Consider the following 23,864-nt stretch of genomic DNA (forward strand, 5'->3'; position numbering starts at 1 on the left):
GCTACTACAGTGGGCATTGCAAGAGGGGAACTACTACTGAGGGCATTAAGGTGCATATGGAATCGAGAGGAATGTTCCCAGAGTGGCGAGAAACGGTGGTGTGTCATGTTGATATGCACCCATTTTCACTGGTGATGCCCCTTGTGTCATATAGCCACACCCACTCTTTCATGGTGGGGGGGCCCAGTTTTTTAGCTTGTGCTGGGCTCCTGTGGAACCCTATGGACTTCGTAGAAATAGAGATAACAAGGGTAAGTTCTTACCATATCTCATATTTTCTACTTCAGGGTCCATAGGGTATCCACAGGATACCTTGGGGATGTCCCAAAGCAGTATCCTTTAAGGGTGGGGACGCTCCTGTGCTGAAAGGAGAATCCGCCGCCCGAAAGAAGCATCCTGAGAGGCGAAGGTGTCAAACCTGTAATACCTCACGAAGGAATGGACAGAGGACCACGTAACAGCCTTGCAGATCTGGACTGCAGAGGCACCACGTCGAGCTGCCCACGAAGGACCCACAGACCTAGTGGAATGAGCCTTCACAGAAGGAGGAACCGGCAGGTCTTCATGAAGATAAGCTTCAGAAATAGCCATACGGATCCAGGCTGCCAAAGTTTGCTTTGAAGCAGGCCAACCCTTTTTACGGAAGCCATAGAGGACAAACAAAGCGTCCGACTTCCTAAACGAAGAAGTGCGGTCAACATAAGTCCTCAAGGCCCGCACAACATCCAAAGAGGCCTCACCCACGGAAAGACCCGGTGAGTTAAAGGCCGGAACAACGATTTCCTCGTTAACATGAAACTGAGAAACAACTTTGGGAAGAAACTCGGGCCGAGTGCGGAGCACTGCCCTGTTCCCATGAAAAACCAAGAAAGGGGGTCTACAAGAAAGAGCCCCTAACTCAGAAACACGTCTGGCCGAAGCAATAGCCAGAAGGAAAACAGTCTTAGCTGTTAGCCATTTAAGATCCACTGAGCCCAGTGGTTCAAACGGCGGTCCTTGGAGAGCCCTCAGGACCACAGCCAAATCCCACGGCGCCACAGGTGGAACAAAGGGCATCTGAATGCGGACAACACCTTGCATAAAGGTGCGCACATCCGGGATTGTAGCAATCCTACGGTGAAACCAGACAGACAGGGCCGAAACCTGTACCTTCAAAGAAGCAAGGCGAAGCCCATGATCTAGTCCCGCTTGTAGGAAGGCGAGAATCCGAGACAGATGAAACTCCCGCGGTGCATAACCTCTCGGTCGACACCACTGGAAGAACGTATGCCACACGCGATGGTATATCCTCGCGGAAGACGGTTTCCGAGCTCGCAACATGGTACGCACCACAGAGCTGGAAAACCCCCGGGACCTCAGCATGGCCGTCTCAACAGCCACGCCGTCAAAGACAGCCGAGTCAGGTCCGGGTGAAGACAAGGACCCTGAGACAGAAGGTCCGGTCATAGCGGCAACCGCAGAGGACTGACCACGGACAGACCCTGAAGGTCTGAGAACCAGTGCCGTCTGGGCCACGCGGGAGCTATCAACAGGAGCGTCCCTCCTTCCTGTTTGAATTTCCGGATTACCCGTGGAAGAAGGGAGACCGGAGGGAACAGGTATGCGAACCGGAATGTCCACCGGACGGACAGAGCATCCACCAGAGACGCCCCTTCGTCTCTTGTGCGAGACCCGTACACCGGCAACTTGTTGTTGTGCCGGGACGCCATGAGGTCGATCTCTGGAAGACCCCACCTGTCCACCAGCAGTTGAAAAACGTCCGGGTGCAGGGACCATTCCCCCGGATGAACGTCCTGGCGACTTAGAAAGTCCGCCTCCCAATTTAGCACTCCCGGGATGAAGACCGCTGATATGGCCGGAAGATTGCGCTCCACCCAAACCAGGATCCGAGAGACCTCTACGAGAGCCGCCTGACTGCGGGTTCCTCCTTGCCTGTTTATGTAGGCCACGGTGGTAGCGTTGTCCGACTGGACCTGTACCGGGTGACCCTGGAGAAACCGATGTGCCTGCTGGAGAGCATTGAAGACCGCACGGATTTCCAAGATATTTATGGGAAGCTCCGCTTCTGTCGGCGTCCACCTGCCCTGGAACAAGTGTGGACCCAAAACCGCTCCCCAGCCCCGAAGACTGGCGTCCGTTGTCAACAGGACCCAATTTGGAACCCAGAACGGACGTCCCTTGTTGAGGTGGGTCGTCTGTAACCACCAAACAAGGGACAGGCGAACTTCCGGGGTGAGCACAATCGTCTGGGACTTCAGAGACTAAGGCAGCCCGTTCCACTTGGACAGGATCAGGTGCTGCAGAGGTCTGGAGTGAAACTGGGCGTATTCCACCATGTCGAACACCGACACCATGGAGCCCAGTAACCTCATCGCCGAGTGTAGGGACACCCGGCGGCTGTGCAGACAACTGCGCACCCTTGACTGTAAAGCAGAGATCTTGTCCTCCGTCACGAAGATCCTTTGCTGTCCCAAGCCCAATAAGGCTCCAAGATGCAGAATCCTCCGAGACGGGATTAGAGTGGACTTCTGCCAGTTGATTAGCCAGCCGTGCCGTTGCAGCAGTGCAATGGTCAGGTCCAAGTGGCGTAACAGGAGCTCTGGAGATCCTGCCACCAATAACAGGTCGTCCAAGTACGGCAACATGCGGACTCCCTGCAGCCGCAGAGAAGCCGCCATGACCGCCATCATCTTGGTGAAAACCCGTGATGCTGTCGCCAGGCCAAAAGGTAACGCCCGAAACTGGAAGTGGTCGCTGCGGATTGCAAACCTGAGGAACTGTTGATGGCGCAAAAGAATAGGGACATGCAGGTAAGCGTCCTGTATGTCCAATGACACCATGTAGTCCCCAGGTTCCAGCGCCAGAATGATGGACCGTAGGGTCTCCATCCGAAACTTCGGTACCCGCAAAGACCTGTTGAGTGCTTTGAGGTTGAGAATCGGACGATACGATCCATTGGGTTTCTGTACCAAAAAAAGATTTGAATAGAAACCCTGGCCCCTCTGGGAGAATGGAACGGGCACTATAACTCCAGCCTGGAGCATAGTGTGCAATACCTTCCGCAGCTCCGTAGCCTTGTTCCGGTCTGATGGTAGACCCGTGGTGAAGAATCGAGCCGGGGGTCTGTGCCGGAAGGAGAGGGCGTACCCGTGGGAGACCACCTCCAGAACCCAAGTGTCTATCGTAGTGGTCGACCAACACTGGGCGAACTGCAGCAGGCGGCCTCCCACCCTGGGATCCCCCAAAGGGAGGCCCGGAGCGTCAGGCCGCAGGCTTGTCATCTGGCTTGGGGGCCGGACGTCTGGTACTCCATGTCTGCTTCCGGGGCTTGACCGATTTCTTAGGGCCAGCCTGTCGAGGAAACGACTGTGGTTTGGGCCTAGATGACCGAAAGGACGATGGTCCAGAACCAGAAGGAGCAGCGGCCGACGGGAGACAAGCCGATTTGGCTGCCGCCAGCATGGCCACAATCTTATCCAGATCCGGACCGAAGAGAACTTCTCCGGTAAATGGCAACGCCTCCAGACCCTTTTTGGAATCTGCGTCCGCCTTCCAGGATCGCAGCCACAAGGTGCGACGAGCAGCTACCGCTGCTGAAGAAATCCTAGACACCAGAGTACTAATGTCTAGGGCCGCCTCGTTGATGTAGGTGGCCGAATCACGGAGATTGCCAATCAACTCTGCCTGTTCGGCAGGACAGTTGGAATCAAAAGAAGCCTCTAATGAATCCGCCCAGCGCTCCATCGCTCTAGCAACCCAGCAAATGGCCATAGCCGGCCGTGCTGCCCCCCCCGCAAGGGAATAAGCGGACTTTGCGGTCCGTAGCATCCTTAAGGGAGGACATGGATGGCATCGGCAATGTGGCACTACGGACAAGACGGGTCACGTGAGAATCCACCTGTGGAGGGGATTCCCACTTTGCAAAATAATTATCCGCGAACGGATAAGCCACCGCCAGGCGTCTCTGCGGCTGGTATCTTTTGCCAGGCTGTTTCCACGCCTCCTCTAAATGGTCCACCAACTGACCCGAAAGACTGTGGCATCGCCCTTCACATATTTGAAAAAGGCATACTTAGATTTAGCCGCTGGGGGAACTTCGTCCTCAATCACCAAGGCTGTGCGGACTGCCCGAATAAGTCCAGGAATATATACTTTGGACTTAGCATCAGTGTCCTTAGCATGGAGAGGTTCCTGATCGTAAGGATCCAGAATCTCCCCATCATCAGACGTCCCCTCGTCATCCTCATAAGGAGCCGACAGAGACGCCACCGGCCGTTTATGCGGCCGCATCACAGACTCCCCTTGCAACACATCCGACAAGTGCTGTACAGAACTCATCAGGGAGTTAACCCACGCTGGCTCCTGAGAAACCGAGAGCGGGGAAATAGGGAGACTGTGGGGTACCACCAATTGTCGTGGGAAACCCTGCATGGGTGACGACACCACTGACTGCTGGGACAAACCCATCGGTGTAAACACGGGCTGCGGAGCTAACTGGCCTACTAAGGCTGTAAGCGCTTGAGCGAAACAAGCCCAGGGCGGCTCCTGTACCGGTGCAGTAACCGTAAGAGGCCGCGCCATAGACAAACACTGCCGGCAGAGGCCCTCCGCGCTACCCTCCCCCTCCGCTAACGGTACTTTACACGTAGTACACTGTAGCCGGAGGGGAAAATCACTTTCAGACATGATGGCACCACGTATGTGACCCCTCTCACCAATTATATATTTAAGAGGCGAGAGACCACCCTGCAGCACCGCACCGCAAGGGCTTAGCAGAAAAAAACAGGGACAGTATAAAGCTGACAGTTTAGAAAAAAAGTTACAGGCAGCAGCGCTAGCACAGTCACATACAATGCAGAGAAATAACAATTCCTGCACTAACAGCGCTGATCACTCAACTACACAGACACAGGGCCTGGTAGGACACAGCGCTGCATACACAGACCTGACCACAGCGGAGGAGAGGTATGCGGGGGGACCCAGACCACGATGCTTCCAATGCAGGCTTCCAGCAGCGTTCACCATGCTTAGAAAAGATGGCCACCGAGGAGCAGAGAGAAGGCTGGCCTGGGGGAGGAGCGCTGACACAGGGCCAGTCAGCACAGTGCAGAGAGGGCTGTGTGCAGCGGGGGAGGCGCCGGCTGTGAGACAGGGAAGGCGCGCTCCCCTGGCATGCATTTAACCCCTGGGACGCCGCAGCGCTACCGCTCTGCTGCGGTCCGCTGTCCCAGGGGGTAGTGGAAGCGCAGGTTGGTCGCCTGGCTCCACGCTGCAGCGAGTCCCCAGGGAGCCCCCTGCCTGGGGACTTAGGACCATGTGATCAGCGGGGACCCCCCGCGGGACCCCGCTGCTTACCTCTGTCCCCCTTGAATCCGGCCATGGTGGGCTAGCTGTGACCCCAGATGTCCACCAGCATCCCCGGATCAGTACCGGCATTCTGGTACCGGCTGGGTGTAGGGAAGACAGCATGGACGTCAGGACTGACTGTCCATGCTGTTCATCCAGATGTGCAGCCACAGCTGCATGAAGAAAAAGCTTTAGGGGCTCTTCTAAGCCCCCCTCTAGCAGGTGCCTCCGACTACGGTCGGGCACCAAACAAAACTGAGATGCCTTGGCACGGGGGCGGGGTATAGGAGGGGGACCTAGTGCATCCTGGGAGGCTGAAAGCTTAACTCTTTGGTGCCCGATGACTGACGTCACACCTATACCCCAAGGTATTCTGTGGATACCCTATGGACCCTGAAGTAGAAATTATAATTAGCCACTATTTATATAGCACCAACATATTATAACATTGTACTGTATAATAACATAATAACACGTAAAAAGAAGTGATATGTATTAATAAATCTGACAACACTATTTTTGAATAAACTATGCAGACTGAAATATTAAAGGTCCAGAAGTGCTCGGTATAAACACTTGATCCAGCTTTTGTACTTTTAAATGTAATACCACTTTTATGGGGGTTATTTTGCTGTTGTTTTTGTTTTAGGTAACTTTTTATATCTTTTTAAAGTTTATAGAGAATAACAAACAAAATAGTAACACAACCACAAATGGGTAATATGGAAGATAGAGACACAAGTTTCTTTAGGTTCAAGACTTAAAGGTACCAAATGCCCCTGACCTTTTTAAAATGGAGAACATGCTTACAATTTCCATTCATCTTACAAATGCCAATCTGGTTATGTGGGGGCATCTAGAGTTTTCCAACAGTTTGTAATGAGCCAAAGGCTGCTGTCAATATATGATTGCCAAGTGATCAGTTCAGGACCATATGATGATATTGTATTAAGTGAGTTGGATGACATGTTTTGAAAAAACCCTGGGCCTGATTCAGAGCCGGTCGCTATTTGCGCTCGCTCGTCCAGAAAATAGGGGTGGCTATTCAAATGAACCGTTCGCTGTTTGCGGTCTGTTCACGCCTCTAGGTCTGAACGAGCGAACAAAACTTGCGGTCGTTTTTTGGGAAACTACGCCCCCTGGCCGCTCGCATCCGACGTCATGTCCGCTATTTATTAGATTAATCGAGTACATCGACCAGGGTCTGAGCTGCTCGCTATTCTTGTGGTTGGTTTTTGCTACCACAATTTTGCGAGCAGTTCTGGCTATAAAATAACCCAGTGACGTGGTCAATGACGCTGCTGTTTTAATTATGCACACCCATAAAACGCCCGTTTTGACCTTTAAGCACGCCTGCGTTCTGATCTCCACTCCCCGTTTTCAAGCACCTTCCCCTGTTACCACCCACATACGCCTCATTCTGTCACTCAAATTGTCAGGCATTCGCTATTTTGCGAGCACATGAATTTCAACCGTACTGACTGGTTCGCGCATGCGTATAACGATCCGTACGCATGCGCAGTTGGGCAAACATCGCTTGGAGCGAACGAACGGCCGCTTACGAGTGGCTCTGAATCAGGCCCCCTGTACAGCCAGACCCCTCTGGTCTCATGGTGCTACTATGACATAACTCTACACTCTGGGTCTTTATGTCGGCATATAAAGATCAACAACCAACTGTATGATAGAAAGTGGTAATGTTTCAAAAACAATTATGGTCAATGTTAATTCTTGTTGCTGTGATTTACCAACTACATAATATGTAATGATCAATCTATTTGTTCACATGACATTCTTGGAGCAAAACAAAGCACGTCAAAGAATGAAAATCAGTCCTGAATATTTTACATAATAAGAATTAAATTTCTACCAGAAATTATGCTGTACTGTAAAGTACAACCCAACAAGAAAAAAGAGGAGTAGTTTGTAAGGCAGTGCTGGGATCGCACATGCAGCAGGTAGTTTCATACAACTCCTGCCACAGTGCATATTAGCAAGAACGGAATTGCAAAGATGCCTGCGTGCAGCTTTGCAATTCCGTCTGAGGCTGAATCACCCCCTAGGACAATAACTGTTATGGTGCATACACACGGTCAGATTTGTCAGATCATCGTTATTGTTGAACGATAATGATGAACAATTTCATCAACGATCAACGATTGAATGATTTCTGACAGTATTAAAATGAATGAAATCGTCCAAATCTGTCTGCAAACACAGTCAGTGTCAGATATCGTTATCTGACATGCGGGAAAGCGCATCGTTGGTCGATGCATGCCCTACATGTCAACGATATGAACGATTTTTACAATCGCTATCATTCATATCTTTAACAAAAGCTGACCGTATGTATGCAGCATTAGACTATTATATATTATTGTTTCCAAATAAAAATATGTTATAACATCGAGACTTAGGGCCTTATTCAGACCCGCTCGCGAGCGCTGAGCGCTCGCAAGCGGGTCGATGGTGGCCCAGTGCGCATGCGCACGACGTTGCCGGCTCCATCGTGCACATGCGCGAGACCCGGAGAGCGATGGGCAAACCGTCGCTCCGGGTCTCGTACCAAAGGGGGGGTGCTGTCGATGTTCAGTGACAGCACGCCCCCTTTGGTGGGCGTGCCGGGGTGTGGCTGCCCAGACGGAGGCGTTCCCATGGGAACGCCTACCGTCTGGGGCCGGCCCCACTGACATCACAAGTGATGCCACTGACATCACAAGTGACATCACAAGTGATGTCAGTGGGAGTGCTTTCGGCTCTGTTTGAGCCGAAAGCACTCCAGGGACTTGTGGCAACGAAACCCTACCACAAGGGTCTCAACGCAAGCCCGATGGTCGCGATGGTCACCATCTTCCTGGCCGCTCGCTATAGCTGTGGGTGGGCACCCACAGCTATACGAGCGGCCAGGAGGCAGCTCTAAAAATCAAAAAGGACGGCCCTGATTCAGAGCGAGCGCTCTGTCAGAGCGTCCGGCTCTGAATCAGGGCCTTAGACTGTAAGCATAATATTAAATTTCTTAGTTTAAAGATATAAATAGTTAAAAGTAAATTGTTTTCACTATCTATATAATTAGATAAATTATTTTATTTCGCTTACAGTCTTATGGCCAAAGTCAATCAGCCGCAATACATTTTTTGTTACTGCGTGTTAAATTATCGTGCATATTGCCCAGTAATTTAACGTAATGCATGTATGCACACTCACACTTAACACGCAATTCAATTGGAAAAGGCTTATTCTGGCAGTTATTCTTGCTGGTAATACCCACGTAGTGTGGGTGAAAATGTGAAAATCAGCCTGTACCCTAAAAAAATGCAAACAAATATTGAATAACAGTATAAAAGTATGTTAGTGACCAAAAGCAAAGTATTTGAAATGTGTCAAATGGCTGTTATATGCATTTTACAAAAACAGTGAAAAAATGATAGAAAACAAGTGTTTTCTGCAAAATAAATGTTCTAGAAAAATTTGGGGTGCATAAAAATTCCTGTAAGTAGATATTTTTGTCATTTTAAGCCACTTTTAAAAATGTGTTAAAAACACCTGTAACTCCCACCTGCAAGCTTGAAAACACCTGTCCCAGTCAGATACCCCCTTATACCTGAACTACATCTTGCTACCCATCAATCTGCATTTTGTAAAATTTCACCCCCAAAATGACATGTCATTATTGTCGAAATTAAGTTAATTAAAAACTTTTACGTGCCTAATTAATCATTAGTGTGTGTGTCCCAGTGGTTCTGAATCAAGGGCCTGATTCAGCAGTGCACACAAGTGAATGGCTGAACGCAGATTCCTGATTATTGGGATCCGCTTGTGTGCAGGACCCGATCTGCACATGTGCAGAACGTGTCCAGTGTGATCACACACAAGCTCCCATATGCCTCTGCCTGATTGACAGGCAGAGTCATTTACGGAGTGGTGCGGGGATGGCCTGCGTTCCCAGAAACAAGGGCATTCGCCCCCGTTTTACGGGAGTAGCAAGGCCAGGATCTGCCCAATGGTAATCCCAGGCTGCGACCTCAGTCGCAAAACTGGGATCACAGATGCAGCTGGAGGTGTCAGACACCTCCTGCTGCATTTGCATTTTAGTAAGGACAGAATTGCAAGGCTGCTTTTGTGCAGCTAAGCAATTCCGTCCTGTGCTGAATCAGGCCCCAAGTCCCCACATTTGTACTTTAAAATAGGGATTATCTACAACTTTTAACCTGCTCAGGGGGATGCAAAAATAAAAGTCGCGTTTAACACTATGGAGAATTAACGCACGTTAACTTGTTAATGGGTTATCGTGGCTAATTGAATTTGACCCTAAATCTTGATTATACCACATATTTTTACAAAATAGTATACAACGTGAGGTTTACCATGCGCACAATAGTCAGCTGCTAGTGGAAAAAACACCCTATTTGGTGATCCCCACCTCCTGTGACACAATACAGATGAAAGAAAAATCAGGTGTGCCAATCCACCAGCGCAAAAACCTGTATCACTTAGAGTCTAAGGAAGAATCACACTCCTTATAAAGCAGTGGGTAGTAGATCACAGTTCATCCTGTCCTTCGAAAGCTGTATGTCAAGATTAATCTTTGTATATTCTCCTTCTCACTGTGTCTGTTCCAGCCTCCCAATATTCTCACAATAGATGAGGGGGATAAAACACATAAAGAGAGGTATGGTGTAATACCATTAAATACAGAAATACATAAAATATAAGTGTGCAAAAACTATTTCTATGTATCATGAATGAACATGTGGCATGCATCCACCCAAAGTTCTGATGAATTAAAGGCTATTACCAGCAGGACTTTCAGAACTGGATGGTATCAGTTCTGTCAAGTGTGAGATGGAAAAATCCTTAGGAGTCCCGGGAACACCCTTCTGGATATGCACTGTCTCTGCTGGAAGCAATCCCCAAGACCATCGGGTGAAAGCACCACATCCAATTTGACGCGTTTCGACCCTTACTAGGGCCTTTTACAAGGCAAAGTCAATGGATAAATGGGAGATTTCCTTTTTCCCTTAAATACCGCTGACAACCAATCAGCTGTGTTCCTACCTCAACCTAACTATACACAAATTCCTACCTAAACTGCTATCCTAATACGGGGACCAATCATATGTTCCGCTATTGCGGAAGTTGATGTCTCACAGTGCGTTCCACGTGTCCGATGATGTGACACCTCGTGATCAACCAGTGTCATGACGACTTTCCAATACGCAAGTGTTTCTCCGTGTAATGCGTGATCAAGATACCCGGCATCTTCCAGGGTTCCTGCTCACGTGTTCAGACCATGTGATCCCACATGACACCATATGACCCACCGTTGTCCTGGTAATACACAAACACAAAAGTCCTCTGGTATGCCTACGTCCCCTAGCAATGCAGAGGATGTTGGTTCCGACTCATTGGATCCTGTGGGGGTGCCCAGTGATGCTCCTGTCCCTAGTGGTTTAAGTGGTTTGCCAACTCCAGCGGTGAGTATGAGTGACCACACTGACTTCCCTTTGACTGACCTCAACCAGACTGACCCTAGCGATCCCAACCCATATCCTCCTGTAGAATGTCCCTACTTAGAAGGAAGTGAGGGCCCCAGACAGGAGTTCAGGGAAGCTCAACTTGCTGACCCATCTCTGGAAGGCATAATGTGCCCAGTTGGCAGTGGCCTTTTGGGGATGGTGGCAGAGAGTGTGACCTGGCGGAAAGGGTTAAGATACAGGGTAGCCAGGAAGGTAGAAGGGGATAGGTTCAGAGGCTGGTGATCTATCCACCATCACTTTGGAACAGGTAGCAGACAAAGTGGTGAGAGAAGACCTAGGTGATAGGGTAGGTTCCCCTAGTCATACGTTGTTGGAGGAGGATGGTAGGGCCGGTCTGACAGATAGTGCAAACAGATGCCAGGTGGAGATGACAGAGGTGCAGTGCCCAGGGTATAGTGTGGGGGGAGACAGTGGTAGGCCCAGAACAGTGGGGGTGGAGTCAACCAGAAACTGTCCCTGGCCCACAACCCCAAGACAGGTACTGACCTTAGAAACTGTAAGGCCCTACAGACTAGTTGTCCCTGACTTTAGTACTGTAGTGACACCCCTTACAGATTGGACTAAGGAGGGACTTCCCAAGTCAGTGGACTGGATACTCACTCGTGAGTTGGCATTCCAGTCATTGAAGGAAGTTCAGGTACCAGCTCCAGAGCAGATGGCGCAATTTGAGGACCAGGACATTGTGGTAAGAACTAATGCATCATTGCATGGACTTGGAGCAATACTGAGCCAGGAGGGGCCATATGGGCAGAAGCCCCCTGTGGATTGTTTGAGCAAGATACTGCTATGGTGGGAGGTGGGGTATGCCACAATTATAACACAGTGGATGGCAATTGCTTGGACATTGGACCACCTTCAGCACTATGTTTGCAACTGGGCTCCCACAGGGGAGACTGAAAGACTGTTGTGTTGGAGCCTTGGACTTCAGTGTTACTATTTGGACATTGTGCACCGACAAGGAAAGGCCCACTGCAATATGGATGAACTGTCTAGGCTGGAACCAAAGCCCCCCAGGTAGCATCCTTTCACCCCAAGACTCTGCGTTACCAGGAGCCAAATCGTTGGGACATGGCCCTCTGGTAACCCGCATGGATGAGGGGGGGAGAAGTGTGGCTGGAGGACGACCACACATGATTAAAATGGCTGCCACGGCACTGAAGAGATTAACCCTCATGCCACGGCACCATTTTTAAAAGGACCTTTAGGCGCAGTGCGCCACGTACTGTGAATGTATAAGTAATGTGTTTGAACATGTCATTCAATGTGCTGTGCGCAGTTGTGGAAATGTACTTTTTAAATGTTTAGCCTATGCACTTATAAGGAATGTATAAGTTGTTTTGATTTAGAAGGCTGTAACATTTAAGTCAAATGGTTATGAGACATTCTCACCTCCTAGTGATATGTAATTATCCTGATGTAGTGAACAAAACTTCATTTAGCACTTTCATTGAAATGCAATGCAGAGGTCTCTGGTGTGTCTCTATGTACAATATCCAGCCAGTTGGGTAAAAAAAAGTTGTTTGTGTTTAGGAAGCTTATATTTTGTGTAAAAATTTAGAAGGTGTTAAGACTCAGAAAGCCAAAACTGGTTTAGTCATAGACATGTGAAAAGACGAATGCAATAGAAATGTGCATTATATTTACCGTTTTAGAAACAGTATATGCTAACTCAGTTTGTGCTTAGGAAACCAAATGTTTTTGGGTGGATTAGAAAGGGGGAAATTGGGTGACTCCTTTGAAATGTAATATGTTGTTAAATTATATTATGTGAGGAATCATGATTGGTTGAGTGGAGCCCAGGGCAGATTTACCTCCCTGTGATATTGTGTGTAAGAATGATATAAAAAGAGGGCCTGTGAGCTCTGTATGTTGTACAACCCTGTAAATTCTTTGAGGAGAAGAACTGCTATTTGATAAGATTCATGCATGCTGATGTACCCCTTCAACTTGAAGGAAGGTCTATTTGAAGACTTTGAGCAATAAACATCTTGCCTGACTATTGCATCTCAATCCTGCGACCAACAGAATTGCACAAAACGCTATTCCGTTCTCCAGCTGTTCTGAGTAAGAGCTCCGTGTCTCCAAGTTCAAGCCCTCTGCCAAGCTACCGTGCAGACCTGGTCCATTGCGAGGGATCAGGAGGAATCAGCCGACACCAATCAGGGGGTGTGGCTGCAGCTAGTCAAATGCATACGCAGCAGAAGCGGTTCCAGGTGCCGAGGTAGGAGCCTGATTGTACGTGAAAAGCGGTTCCAAGCGCTGCTGAAAGGAGCTTGGTGGTGGCAGCTTTAGTAAACGCCCATGGTGCAGTGGGCGGAGTCAGTGACAGGCGATCACTGACGGTGAGTGGGAGTCCGAAAGCGCTAACCCGTGACCAGGGCCGGCCTAGGCGAAAGGCGTCCAGTCACAATAATGTCTTTGGAAAAGAGTTACAGTAGAAAAAATCACTCCAACATTGGATTGCTTCTAGAACTGGTGCTTTTTTAAACCATTAATCTTCACTGTAAATAAAAGAAATCTACAGTACTGTACATGAAATATAAATAGGAAATTTTAAATTTGCTTTAAAGCATGTCATTGTGATAATTCACTGCTACATTACGTATGCACATTTGTTTTCTGCTACCATTCAACTACAGAAAGGATTTATCCTTATAATCTAATATGTCTTTAGACAGCGTAGGGAGATAAGGGCGGCGTAGGCTCTTTGTCTGAGATTTAAATTTATCTCTCCAAGCTTATATTAGGACTCATACCACCGCCTCCTATATTTACAGGTGAAACAACTACTACTAAGCCTTGGAGAGAGATAAATTGGACAGAGGTAAAGTAGAAACCAATCAGCTCCTAACTTATTGGGCTGCACAGCCTAGGCTGCTACAACTAGAGTGCTTACATTCTAAGTGCTTAGTGTTATTAGAATTTTTAAATTGAAGCCGGAGTTATTCAGGAGGTATTACTAACTATACTTATACCTGGAAGGGACTGTGATGCGACTCTTCACTTCTTATCATCCAAAGGTAATTGACTACAGCACCCATCAGATACTGCTGCCTGGTATTTCTACTGCTCAGCATTTTTAAAATTGATAGGTAATTAACTACAGCACCCATCAGAAACTGTTGCCTGGTATTTCTACTGCTCAGCCTTTAAAAATTGATAGGTAAATGACTATACAGAATTTCATATAAGTAGTTTTAAAATCTGAGTCAAGGCAGGAAATTACTGTTTATCAGTGTTTGTAGACTGTCCTCTCACCATGTGTTTACTTGATTGCAGACCTTTTGTTGTGTGAGGAGGGTGTTGGGGGTGGGCACCTGGTTGTAGCCATACATATTAGTTACTACTAACCTGCATAGCCTAGGCTGCTGCAGCAAGAGCGCTTAGATCCTAAGTGCTTAGTTCTAAGTGTTATTAGAATTAAATTGAAGCCGGAGTTAAACAGGAGGAGAAGAGAAGGAGAGAAATCAATCAACCATCTCTGCTCCTAAGGACTACTTTAATCTAACGCCCCGTTTCCACCATACCCCTGGATTGTGCCTGCTCCTGGATTCCCCATCCTGGCCGCAGACCTCCTGGACCACCCTGTGCAAGATGCTAACTTCCTCAAACTGGGCCATACCAAATGATGCAGCAAGGAGACCACACAAATGGACCTTGGGTCGTGGTTGCCAAATCATGAAGCTTGGTGCAATTTTGCTCTATTCTTTGTCTTTTCCTCTTAAGTTTAGATTCATCTTTCCATAGATGTTATATTGCCATCACCCTTGTATTAATACTGCCATTTTGCCTCTGTATTCAGCCTTTTATTTTTTCTGCCTAGATGTTATATTTCTACAAGTTGCACACCCTGCCAGATGTAACCTACGCAGTGCGCACAAGGTGGCTGCCTCAGATGGTGCTGACATGGGCAGAATGAGCAACTTGTGGATCTATCCATGCAGTGCATATCACACCACACCACACATGTTCCTTGTATGGTATGTCACTCACTGTGACCTTCATAGTACGCCCAAGATGTCTGCCTCACCTGGTATGGGTGGGATGAAAAATACTTGGATCTGCTGGCTGTGTAATGTCCCTGCTCTTAGATTTAGTATGCTGTCACTTCCCCATATTATGTTATCTCTCCCAAGTGTTGCCTATTGGCTGCCTCGTCTTGTACCCTTCGTGAGTAGGATATATAACTCATGGAAGTTATTACTCAAAATGGCTACACCACCCATGCATTACTGTATATCCATCGTATCCATCATGCTGACTGTTTTCGGTTTGTGTTATTCTTTCTGTAATACTAAATCCTGATGTGTCAAGCGACTTTGAGTCCTGATGGAGAAAAACGCTATATAAATTATTATTATTATTATTATTATTATTATTATTATTATTATTATTATTATAACTGTCACTTTATAGGCTGTGTTTGAAAAATTCCAATTAGGAGCTGATTGGTTGGTACTTTATCTATCTCCAAGTCGTAGCACATAGACCCGATAGTCACCTATTGTTCCAAGCCAAAAAGGACGTCATCTTCCCTAAAAACATGTAAAATAAAGCTGGTCGATTATTAGCTACTATGTCAAAATCATGGCGTAAAAAGACAGATATTACCGCAATATGCAACCCATGTACTAACACACTATTGACTCCACCCAGGACATAGTTAAGAGTTTTGAAGAATGTTACTCGTCTTGATATCAGGATTGCCATTTGACCCTGGCAAACATGACCTCATGACCTCATGCTTCGTGAGGCTTCACTACCTGAACTTAGGGGCTGATTCATTATGGATCGCAACTGCAAAAGAATACACAAATCGTCCTATCGTGTGTACTGCACATGCGTATGCATCGCAGTGCGCGTGCGTGAGTTGACATTGCGATTGCACTGTGATCACTCATGCAGATACAAAGCCATGGCAGATCAAGGAACGGGATGTCAGTGATTGGGGATGGTGCATGTCCGTTTGAACGCCTTTGCATGGGCGTACACAAATTAGCCACTGTGATGGCATGTGCAGTTTGAGTACTTACTGCGTGCGACAAGGTTAGCAATTTCTGAGTAAGGTCACAATTGTTGTAATTGTGCGTGAGGGGCCGATATTACTTGGTGTTCCCGATGTATACGCAGTACTGCAAGGTATTACGGATGTGAGATAGTGATGGTGAGCGGTAGTGGGGGTCTCTATGCTGTCTGTGCGACGGCTTTGCGATTGCATTCATTAGCATATTTTTGTAGCAGACCTCCAAGCGTAATCTCAGCCGCGATCGTAATGAATCACGCCCTTAGTTCTAGTCAGAGGGAGTTGCTTTCCAGTGATGTATCCCTTACAGGGGTGTTGCCGGCTATCTCCCGGCTCCAGCTGGGCAAGTCTTCAGGACCTGATGGAATCTCCTATGAGTACTACAAACTCTTACAACAGCAGGTACAGATGTGTCCTCATACCTCTAGCCTCCTTGCGTGTTGAACAGCCCTTCTAGTCTCTAGTCTGACTCTCTAGCGCCAAGCGTCTTTTTGTAGCACAAGCAGCTTCTGCTGATTAAAATGATAAGCAGTATGCCTATATTCTGTGGGAAACTGCGGGTGTACCTGCATGTGAAATGCTACATTACAGTGGCAGCAGCTGTAACACTATAACGTAGCATTTTGCATGCAATACACCTGCAGTTTCACACAGAACATAGGCATGTTGCATATCACTTGTGCTACCTATTCACATCGCTGTGCGAATAAGATGCATTTGGAGGGGAAAAGTTACATGAAAAGACGCTTGGTGATATCGAGTCACATGGAGCTCCCGCGTTATGTGTAGCACAACTTGTAGCGCATGGAGGATAGATGTATGTGGATACATCTGTAGCACTGGCCCTGGTTGACCAGAACGGCTTCCCTTTTTCACATTTTAAGGATATGACTACTATTTTACTTCCCAAACCCCAGAGGAATTCAATGCTCCTGGAATTGTATAGGCCCATTAGTCTATTGAACACGGACGCTAAACTCCATGTAAAGATCATGGTGGACTGGCTACAGGGCATATTACCAGATTTACTTATTCATCATCAACTGGGATTTGTGTGGGGTCAACATTCAGTTTGAGCGGTAAAGGCTTTGATCGTGGCCATGATTGCCTCATCTGGACTGATTTTCTACACAAAATATGCTGCTCATCTTAGATACAACTAGGGCATTTAACACCATACTCTGGCCACATATCTTGACAATTTTTTAAATGTGAGGGTTTGGTTTTGCTTTTAGAAATATTGTTCTATATCTTTATACATCTCCCTTGGAAACTCAGATGAATGAATGTAGAGGGTACCCCCCTGGAGATGTTCCGAGGAACTCGCCAGGAATGCCCTCTATAACCCCTCTTGTTTAACCTAGCGATAAATCTGTTATGCTGGATTTTAGAAAAATGCTCTGTATTTAAAGGCATTTCGATTGGTTCGAAAGAGATTAAGCTAACTGCGTTTGTGGATGGTGTACTGCTATACATAGCAACACGATTGACTCCCTAGGAGTAATTGTTCATATAGAAAGTACTTAAACATTTTGAGGTGGTGTCTAGAAATCTATACAGTAGCTCTTTGTTTAGGCACCACCGCTACAACAATGCTTACGAATATACCAATTAAGTGGGTTATTTCATTTCCACGTCTTATGTACCTCGTACAGACACTTCCCCTCTTTGTTACTCTTAAAGATTTAAACTATATCAATGGATTATTCCAAAAATGTATATGGCATGGGAAGAAGCCCAATACAAGCCTCAAGAAATTGCAACAGCTCACAACTAATGGCGGGATTGGCTTTCTAGATACAGAACTGTACAATTAAGCTGTCCGATTGGATTCATGAAAGGGATATTTATTTCAACACTTCCATCAAAAGGGATTTCCTGGAAATGGGTAACTTGCTTAGCTTCCTCCATCTTGTCGAAGCTGGATTATTGGCTGAGACAAGATCAGTTTAAATTTGAATCGCAACGACACCATCTTGCGACTGGCCGCAAGACGCCATCTTGGAAATGAGATCGCAAGACGACATTTTGCGAATGGCCACCTAAGCGCCATTTTAGATTAACTCACACTTTAGTACATGTGGCGATATTACTATTAGCATCATGCGATTGCATCTGTGACCGTCGCCATAAGTTACGGCGATTCATCAAAAGCCCATTTTGTGACTTTACGTAGTTTGGGTGCTCTGGATAAAGTGTATATTATTATAATTCCCCTAAAGGATATATTTCAGAAATGGCTGTACAGTATGTCAAAATTGGATTGCATTAGCTAAACAGAGCAAATGGCCACGTGACAACTAGCCTGTGTAGACAAGCTTCATGGACATAACGTCTGCTCTCACTCCAGGTGGCCCTGCTCGAATACAGCAAGAGGGTTGTTTGTAGCACCTTACATTAGCAGGCTTCCTACAATAAAATACCTTCAAAGCCAAGAGTGTTATCTGAGGTTTGGGTCTTGTAGCTTTGCTAATTTGCATCCACACATGCCCTGGGAGAACAAAGACCAGTATTTTGGAGCCTGAAAAGGGTGGGGGCTGCTGGGGCATGAGCAAGTCATGGAACTATAAGGCTCAGCATTCCACACTGCTAGGTGTTCACTTAGTTAAGTGAAATTTAAGTGCACCATTTCTCATACACACATTAATACGCACAATTGCGCTGCTAACTAATCGCATATTAGCTTCATGCATAAGATCCTGTATGAAAATGCTGTTTATTAGCTTCATTCGCACGCATCTGCCCCAAGTTAACTAGCGTCTTTACATCACACCCCGCATACTTACACATTACATATTCACATAAAAGGTTTAATAAGCTTTAAAGTATAAGATTTAAGTTTGTTCATTTAGCATAAATGCTGTGAAATAAAGATTATTTGGTAACTAAGGTTTTATAAATGATAAGTAAGCTGTGATTGGTATTATACTGATGCGTACTCTTTCAACAGTATTCCGGTACCATCAGTGTGGAGATCGCATCATGCATTCTCAACTTATGCACCGCAGAGACTGCAAGCAACAAAATGTACATTATATGAACAACTGTTAGGATGTTGCATGAGGCAGTAAACCAGAGACCCCCAGTTGTTAGAGGCTGGATTGTGTCTATTTCAATAAACCTGTTAAATGCCTTGTAACATCTGCCCTCTCCTTTAGGACCAATGGTATTAGCAACAAACTTCTCTATTGTGTTATTTATTTCTGTGGGGTATAAATATGTATGCTCTGACCCTGGGTTCCTAGTCTTTGTGCTGAATGCTGAATTGACGAGGGGTTTCTTGCTGATGCCTAACATCTGGACCAGAGAGCGTTGTGTATGTATAATTGTACTTGGGTCTGTATAATCTCTTTGCGCTAAGATTATATGAGGATCATAGTGTGTAACTGCTGTACTTTTACTTGAATAATACTTTGTGCTTTAGAACCACAGGTTCTAGGTCTGGAGTGTTTATTTACTGTATGACTGCGTACGCAAATTAGCGTCATCCTTAGAGGTTTATAGGAAGGATATTAGAAGGTATAGGCAGGGGTATATAGAGGTTCAAAGGCAGTATCCTTAATCTTCATGACCAGGACACACACCCCACTCTTAGAGATAACCCCTTATTTTGGAACACTAGAAAGATCTAGTATATAATTAGACAGAATAATAATTTGAACGCCCATAAATCCTTGTTTTTACCTTTTATAAATAACCCTGATTTTCAGGATGGTCAATCCACACACGCATTTATATTATGGAAGGTTGGTAGAATCCATAATATTGTCTGTTTGGTAAATAGGAGCCTAGAAACAGAGTCTAATATTTTTCAGAAGCGACTGTGAAGTATGAGACTCCTGCTGGCTATCCCCGGGACTTTTTAAAGGCCCAACATGCCATTAGCTCTGTGATCCAAGCATTTTCAGACAGAGACTAGCAAAACCCAATGGATCAATTTTGGAGCGTCCTCCTATTATCATTCTTTTCAAGATGTCATGGATCATTCTGTCTCTCTTACTGGAATGGCACAATGGTTACCCAGTTCCCCACACTACAGACGCAGGACCTACTCACTAAACTTATTACATTTTGTAAACTGCTCCTGTCCACTATGTACAGTACATTGAAATGTTCTTGAATATTTATCATTGGGCATATCTTTCACCACACAGGAGTTTCCTTTTGGGATGCTCCTCTTCCCATAAATGTTATAAATGTGTGGAAAATAATGTTGATTTTTTTTCCATTGCATTTGGCTATGTTCTTTGATTAGAGGATTTTGGTTACAGGTCAGGCATCATGCAGAGCCTCACCTTATTAAATACCTTCCAGTCATTGCGGAATGGTCAGTGTTCGGCTTTCTGCCAGCTAATATATGGGTTTAGAAGGGAGGAAGACAATTGCTTCTTGCTATTAGCGCAGCAGCCCACAAAGCTATGTTACAAGAATGGATCTCTCCATCCTTATCATTTTTAAATCTAAACTTTTATCTATTTCGGATGGATTGGGTGGAGGTGACTTTGGATAGGGTGGCAAAGGTGGGGCGCTTTTTTGTACGTGAGAAGGCTATATTTTCATGTTATCTCCTGATATGAGAGGCCAAACTGTTTGCACCACACGTCATGGTACATAATGCACATGCTAGACAACTGCCTCCCTATTGATCTTTAAACGCCTCCGACCTGTGGAGGTAAGCAACACAGGGTTCTCATTGGATTGAATTTCTTAATGTTTATATTTATTTTTATTTCTTCCTTCTTTTATATCATTCAATGTACTGTTTCTGTTGTCTACTATAATTACAGCATGCTGCCTTGACAGTCATTATGTTCACTCGACATATATGGTTGCATATTTACACTGATGTCTGTTCTACTACATTTTTCTTCTTTATTATTGTCTTATATGTTCATGCTGTTACCTATTATTGCATATGATGCTACAATATAAAATATTTTTGGGAAAAAAAGAATTTGTCTTGACTTTCTATGCTCTTCTGAAAGCTAACAAGAAAATGAATTGTTGAAGTAACATTGTAGGATAATGTATTCACAAAAAAAAAAACAATTGTCATAAAAAAGTACATTACACTAAGTAATTATCCAGTATGGAAAACGTAACACAAAAGTGAAGCCCTGCTTACCTTGGATCTTTCTGAATGCTATCAATAGATGGTGATCTGGCTAATGTTCCTTCTGGTGGTATAGCTGGGCCCGATTTACTGTAGGGTGAGTCAACAGATGGACAATACTGCAGCTGTCGGTATGGATCTGCATAATTGGAGCCAGGGCCTGCAGCATAGCTGGCTCTCTGGAAGGTCCCTGTCGTGTTCTGAGCGCCATGTTGGCTGCCTGTACGCTGTAAAGGTACGGAGTCGACACCAGGGGAAGATGGGGCTACGACAGGAAAGTAGGGACAAAGTAAAAAACTGAGGATCTGTTCACAAAAATGGTTAACCAGGTCTAGGCAGGAAGAATACACACAAGTACAGGGGACATAGAAAAAAGAAAAAGCACTTTGTTATCTATGAAGACAGTAGCCAAGAAAAATATTAGTATATATTTACCTTAACTGTGTACATTGAATTTATTTTGTTTTAACTACTTTTAGTAATTCATTTCACTTATTATAATGATAGAGTAAGCCAAAGTAATGCAAAAAAATATATATGGGAAGGAAGATTACAAGTAGCTTACCTGTTATACAGTACACCAGTATACAATTATCTGAAACATAACACTGGGACATTTTACTTTTAGACCTATCTAAAAACTCTTGTGAAACTTAATCCCCCAGTCCCTTACCTGAATTGTTAGAATGTGGAACCATTAATCTGCAGTGTAGTGATCTTGGGTGAAATTGGGCCTCCACAATATGTTGCCGGTAGTTCAAAATGTAGGAATGTTGATGCAGCACTCAACCATGGCCTACTCTGTAAATACAGCCCTGCTTTGTGGAGACCCGAGTTCACCAGGAAAACAGCACACATGAAACAGAACAAATAGCAAACAGATTAAACACTGCACTGTTCATTTTTGCTTGAATTACTGAAACTAGCAGGATAAAAAAATATTTAAACCAACAAACATAAGGAGAAAAACAAAACTGTAAAGTACTGTATCAAAAGGCTAGTTTTCCTTTCTGAGTCCCAATGTACCCAAATCACTACTGATAACTTTTCTGTTTTGTAACATATTGGAAGCAGTTGACAGGAATAATTTAACATGCTTATTTTGAACAATTAGCAATATAAAAAAATACTAACTTACCTGATTTTATACATTTTTTTCACAAAAATAAATAATATCTGAAATGTAATTTTTAAACTTTAATAAAATCACAATAAATAGCAAAGAGAAGATTTTTGATATTTGTGAAAAAAATTCCATCCAGCTATACATTTGCACACATTAAGAATAATTTAGATTTATAAAAAAATAAAAGAAAAATGTTAATCTTGTTTTACTTATATTTTTACTTATTTTATATTTTTTATATAATCATTGCATTATTTTTTTGTGATTTAAATAATAACTTTGTAAAACTTCAAAGACGTATACAATAAAGTAATACTGTTATTCCCCCAAACTTACCAATTGGCAATCCTGCCAGAAGGGATGGTTAGTAAAGTACCTTAAGCCATCCGAAATTATTAAAACCAAATAAATAAGGTGATTGTATCCACAATTTATTTCATTTTATTCACACAATTCAATGACACAGTGAACACTATGTGGTCTCTTCTCTTTCTGTGACTTAGAATTTCACATTGAGAAACCAATCTTCATTTCTAGAAGTTTTACCTCACCTATCTTTGGTGAGTACATGCTTCATATTATTACATTTATTATCACCACACAGTATGCACAATATTTTCTTTTTTTTCTGTCATGTTCTACCAGTACGTGGAGACAAATTAGATATCAGTTACCTTAAGACTCTACAGAAGCAATCTCTCACTACATGATACAATAAATGTTACTAGTTTAAGGTGCAAAGTTGCAGAACTATTAATATTCAATATTGTTTAATATTTCTGAATATGCACTTTTATTTTATTTATTTTTTTGCAGTCCAAATGAAGTATGAATTATTTTATTATGAGTTTACATATGATATAAAAAAAATCAAGACAACTAACTAGACAATACATATAATATTTATTTTTCAATTTCTTAATTACTGCACCAGAGTCCACATTTCTACAGATATGTCAAGGGAAGAATATTTTGAACTTCCATTCCTTCCTGGCTGCATATTCCAATTAGTCAGTGCTATTTTTCATGGGGAATGCACAAGAAAGCCCTTCCAGAAATTCTCTATAACAATGATGTAATTCAGAACAGCGTTCCTGAAACGTACTCCAGGCAATTTAGGAAAAATAAAATAAAGTTTTTGCAACAAAAAGAAAATTTAAGTCATTTAAGAAGACATTATTATTCTGCTAAGACGATTTCAGCATTTGATTTAGCCACATACAGTAATGAAATTTTATAGTAAACAAACATTCATGGAGGAAAAAAAATCAATTACACTACGCGCATTAGTTTACTATAATAGCCTTTACCATTTAAACTGAGATTAAGCTACTTAACAACTTAAAAACAGATAAAAGCCAGCAATATGACAGAATTATGTTTACTGGTAATAATAGTCTCTATTATAACTTAATTTAAACTGTCCTAAAACTTCCACATTTGAATGTACTGAACTAAACAATTGGTGCTTATAACATGTTCACTGTATTTGTTATGAATCAAACCCATATTTATCAAATAAGTTGTACAATTTACAAATGAGGACTGAAAATCTTTTGGTTCTACATATGTTATACAAATTATTAGAAATTAGAATCTACGTTTTCACAAAGCATATATAATGATCTGCTAAAGTCTGTCCCATTGCCTACAAGCATGTGCTGTGGAAGCCAGGGCGTGTACTGACCCTTCAACTGCTCCCAGTGCTAGAGCGATGGG

At 44.5% G+C, this 23,864-nt stretch overlaps 1 protein-coding gene across 7 annotated transcripts in view; it reads right to left on the reverse strand.

The window, feature by feature from the left end:
- CTNND2 (catenin delta 2) overlaps window positions 1-23,864 on the reverse strand; it is a 708,944-nt gene that overhangs the window by 318,713 nt on the left and 366,367 nt on the right. For 4 of the 7 annotated variants that reach the window (XM_088445723.1, XM_088445721.1, XM_088445720.1 and 1 more), the window contains exon 9: window positions 21,032-21,350. In XM_088445723.1, coding sequence (XP_088301849.1) covers window positions 21,032-21,350 — 319 coding nt within the window. The remainder of the gene's footprint in view (window positions 1-21,031; window positions 21,351-23,864) is intronic. The other 3 variants (XM_088445725.1, XM_088445724.1, XM_088445722.1) reach the window with 1 other exon arrangement.

This window comes from Taudactylus pleione, unplaced genomic scaffold (genome assembly GCF_031769625.1).
Source record: "Taudactylus pleione unplaced genomic scaffold, aTauple2 ptg000386l, whole genome shotgun sequence".
Lineage (NCBI taxonomy): Eukaryota > Metazoa > Chordata > Amphibia > Anura > Myobatrachidae > Taudactylus > Taudactylus pleione.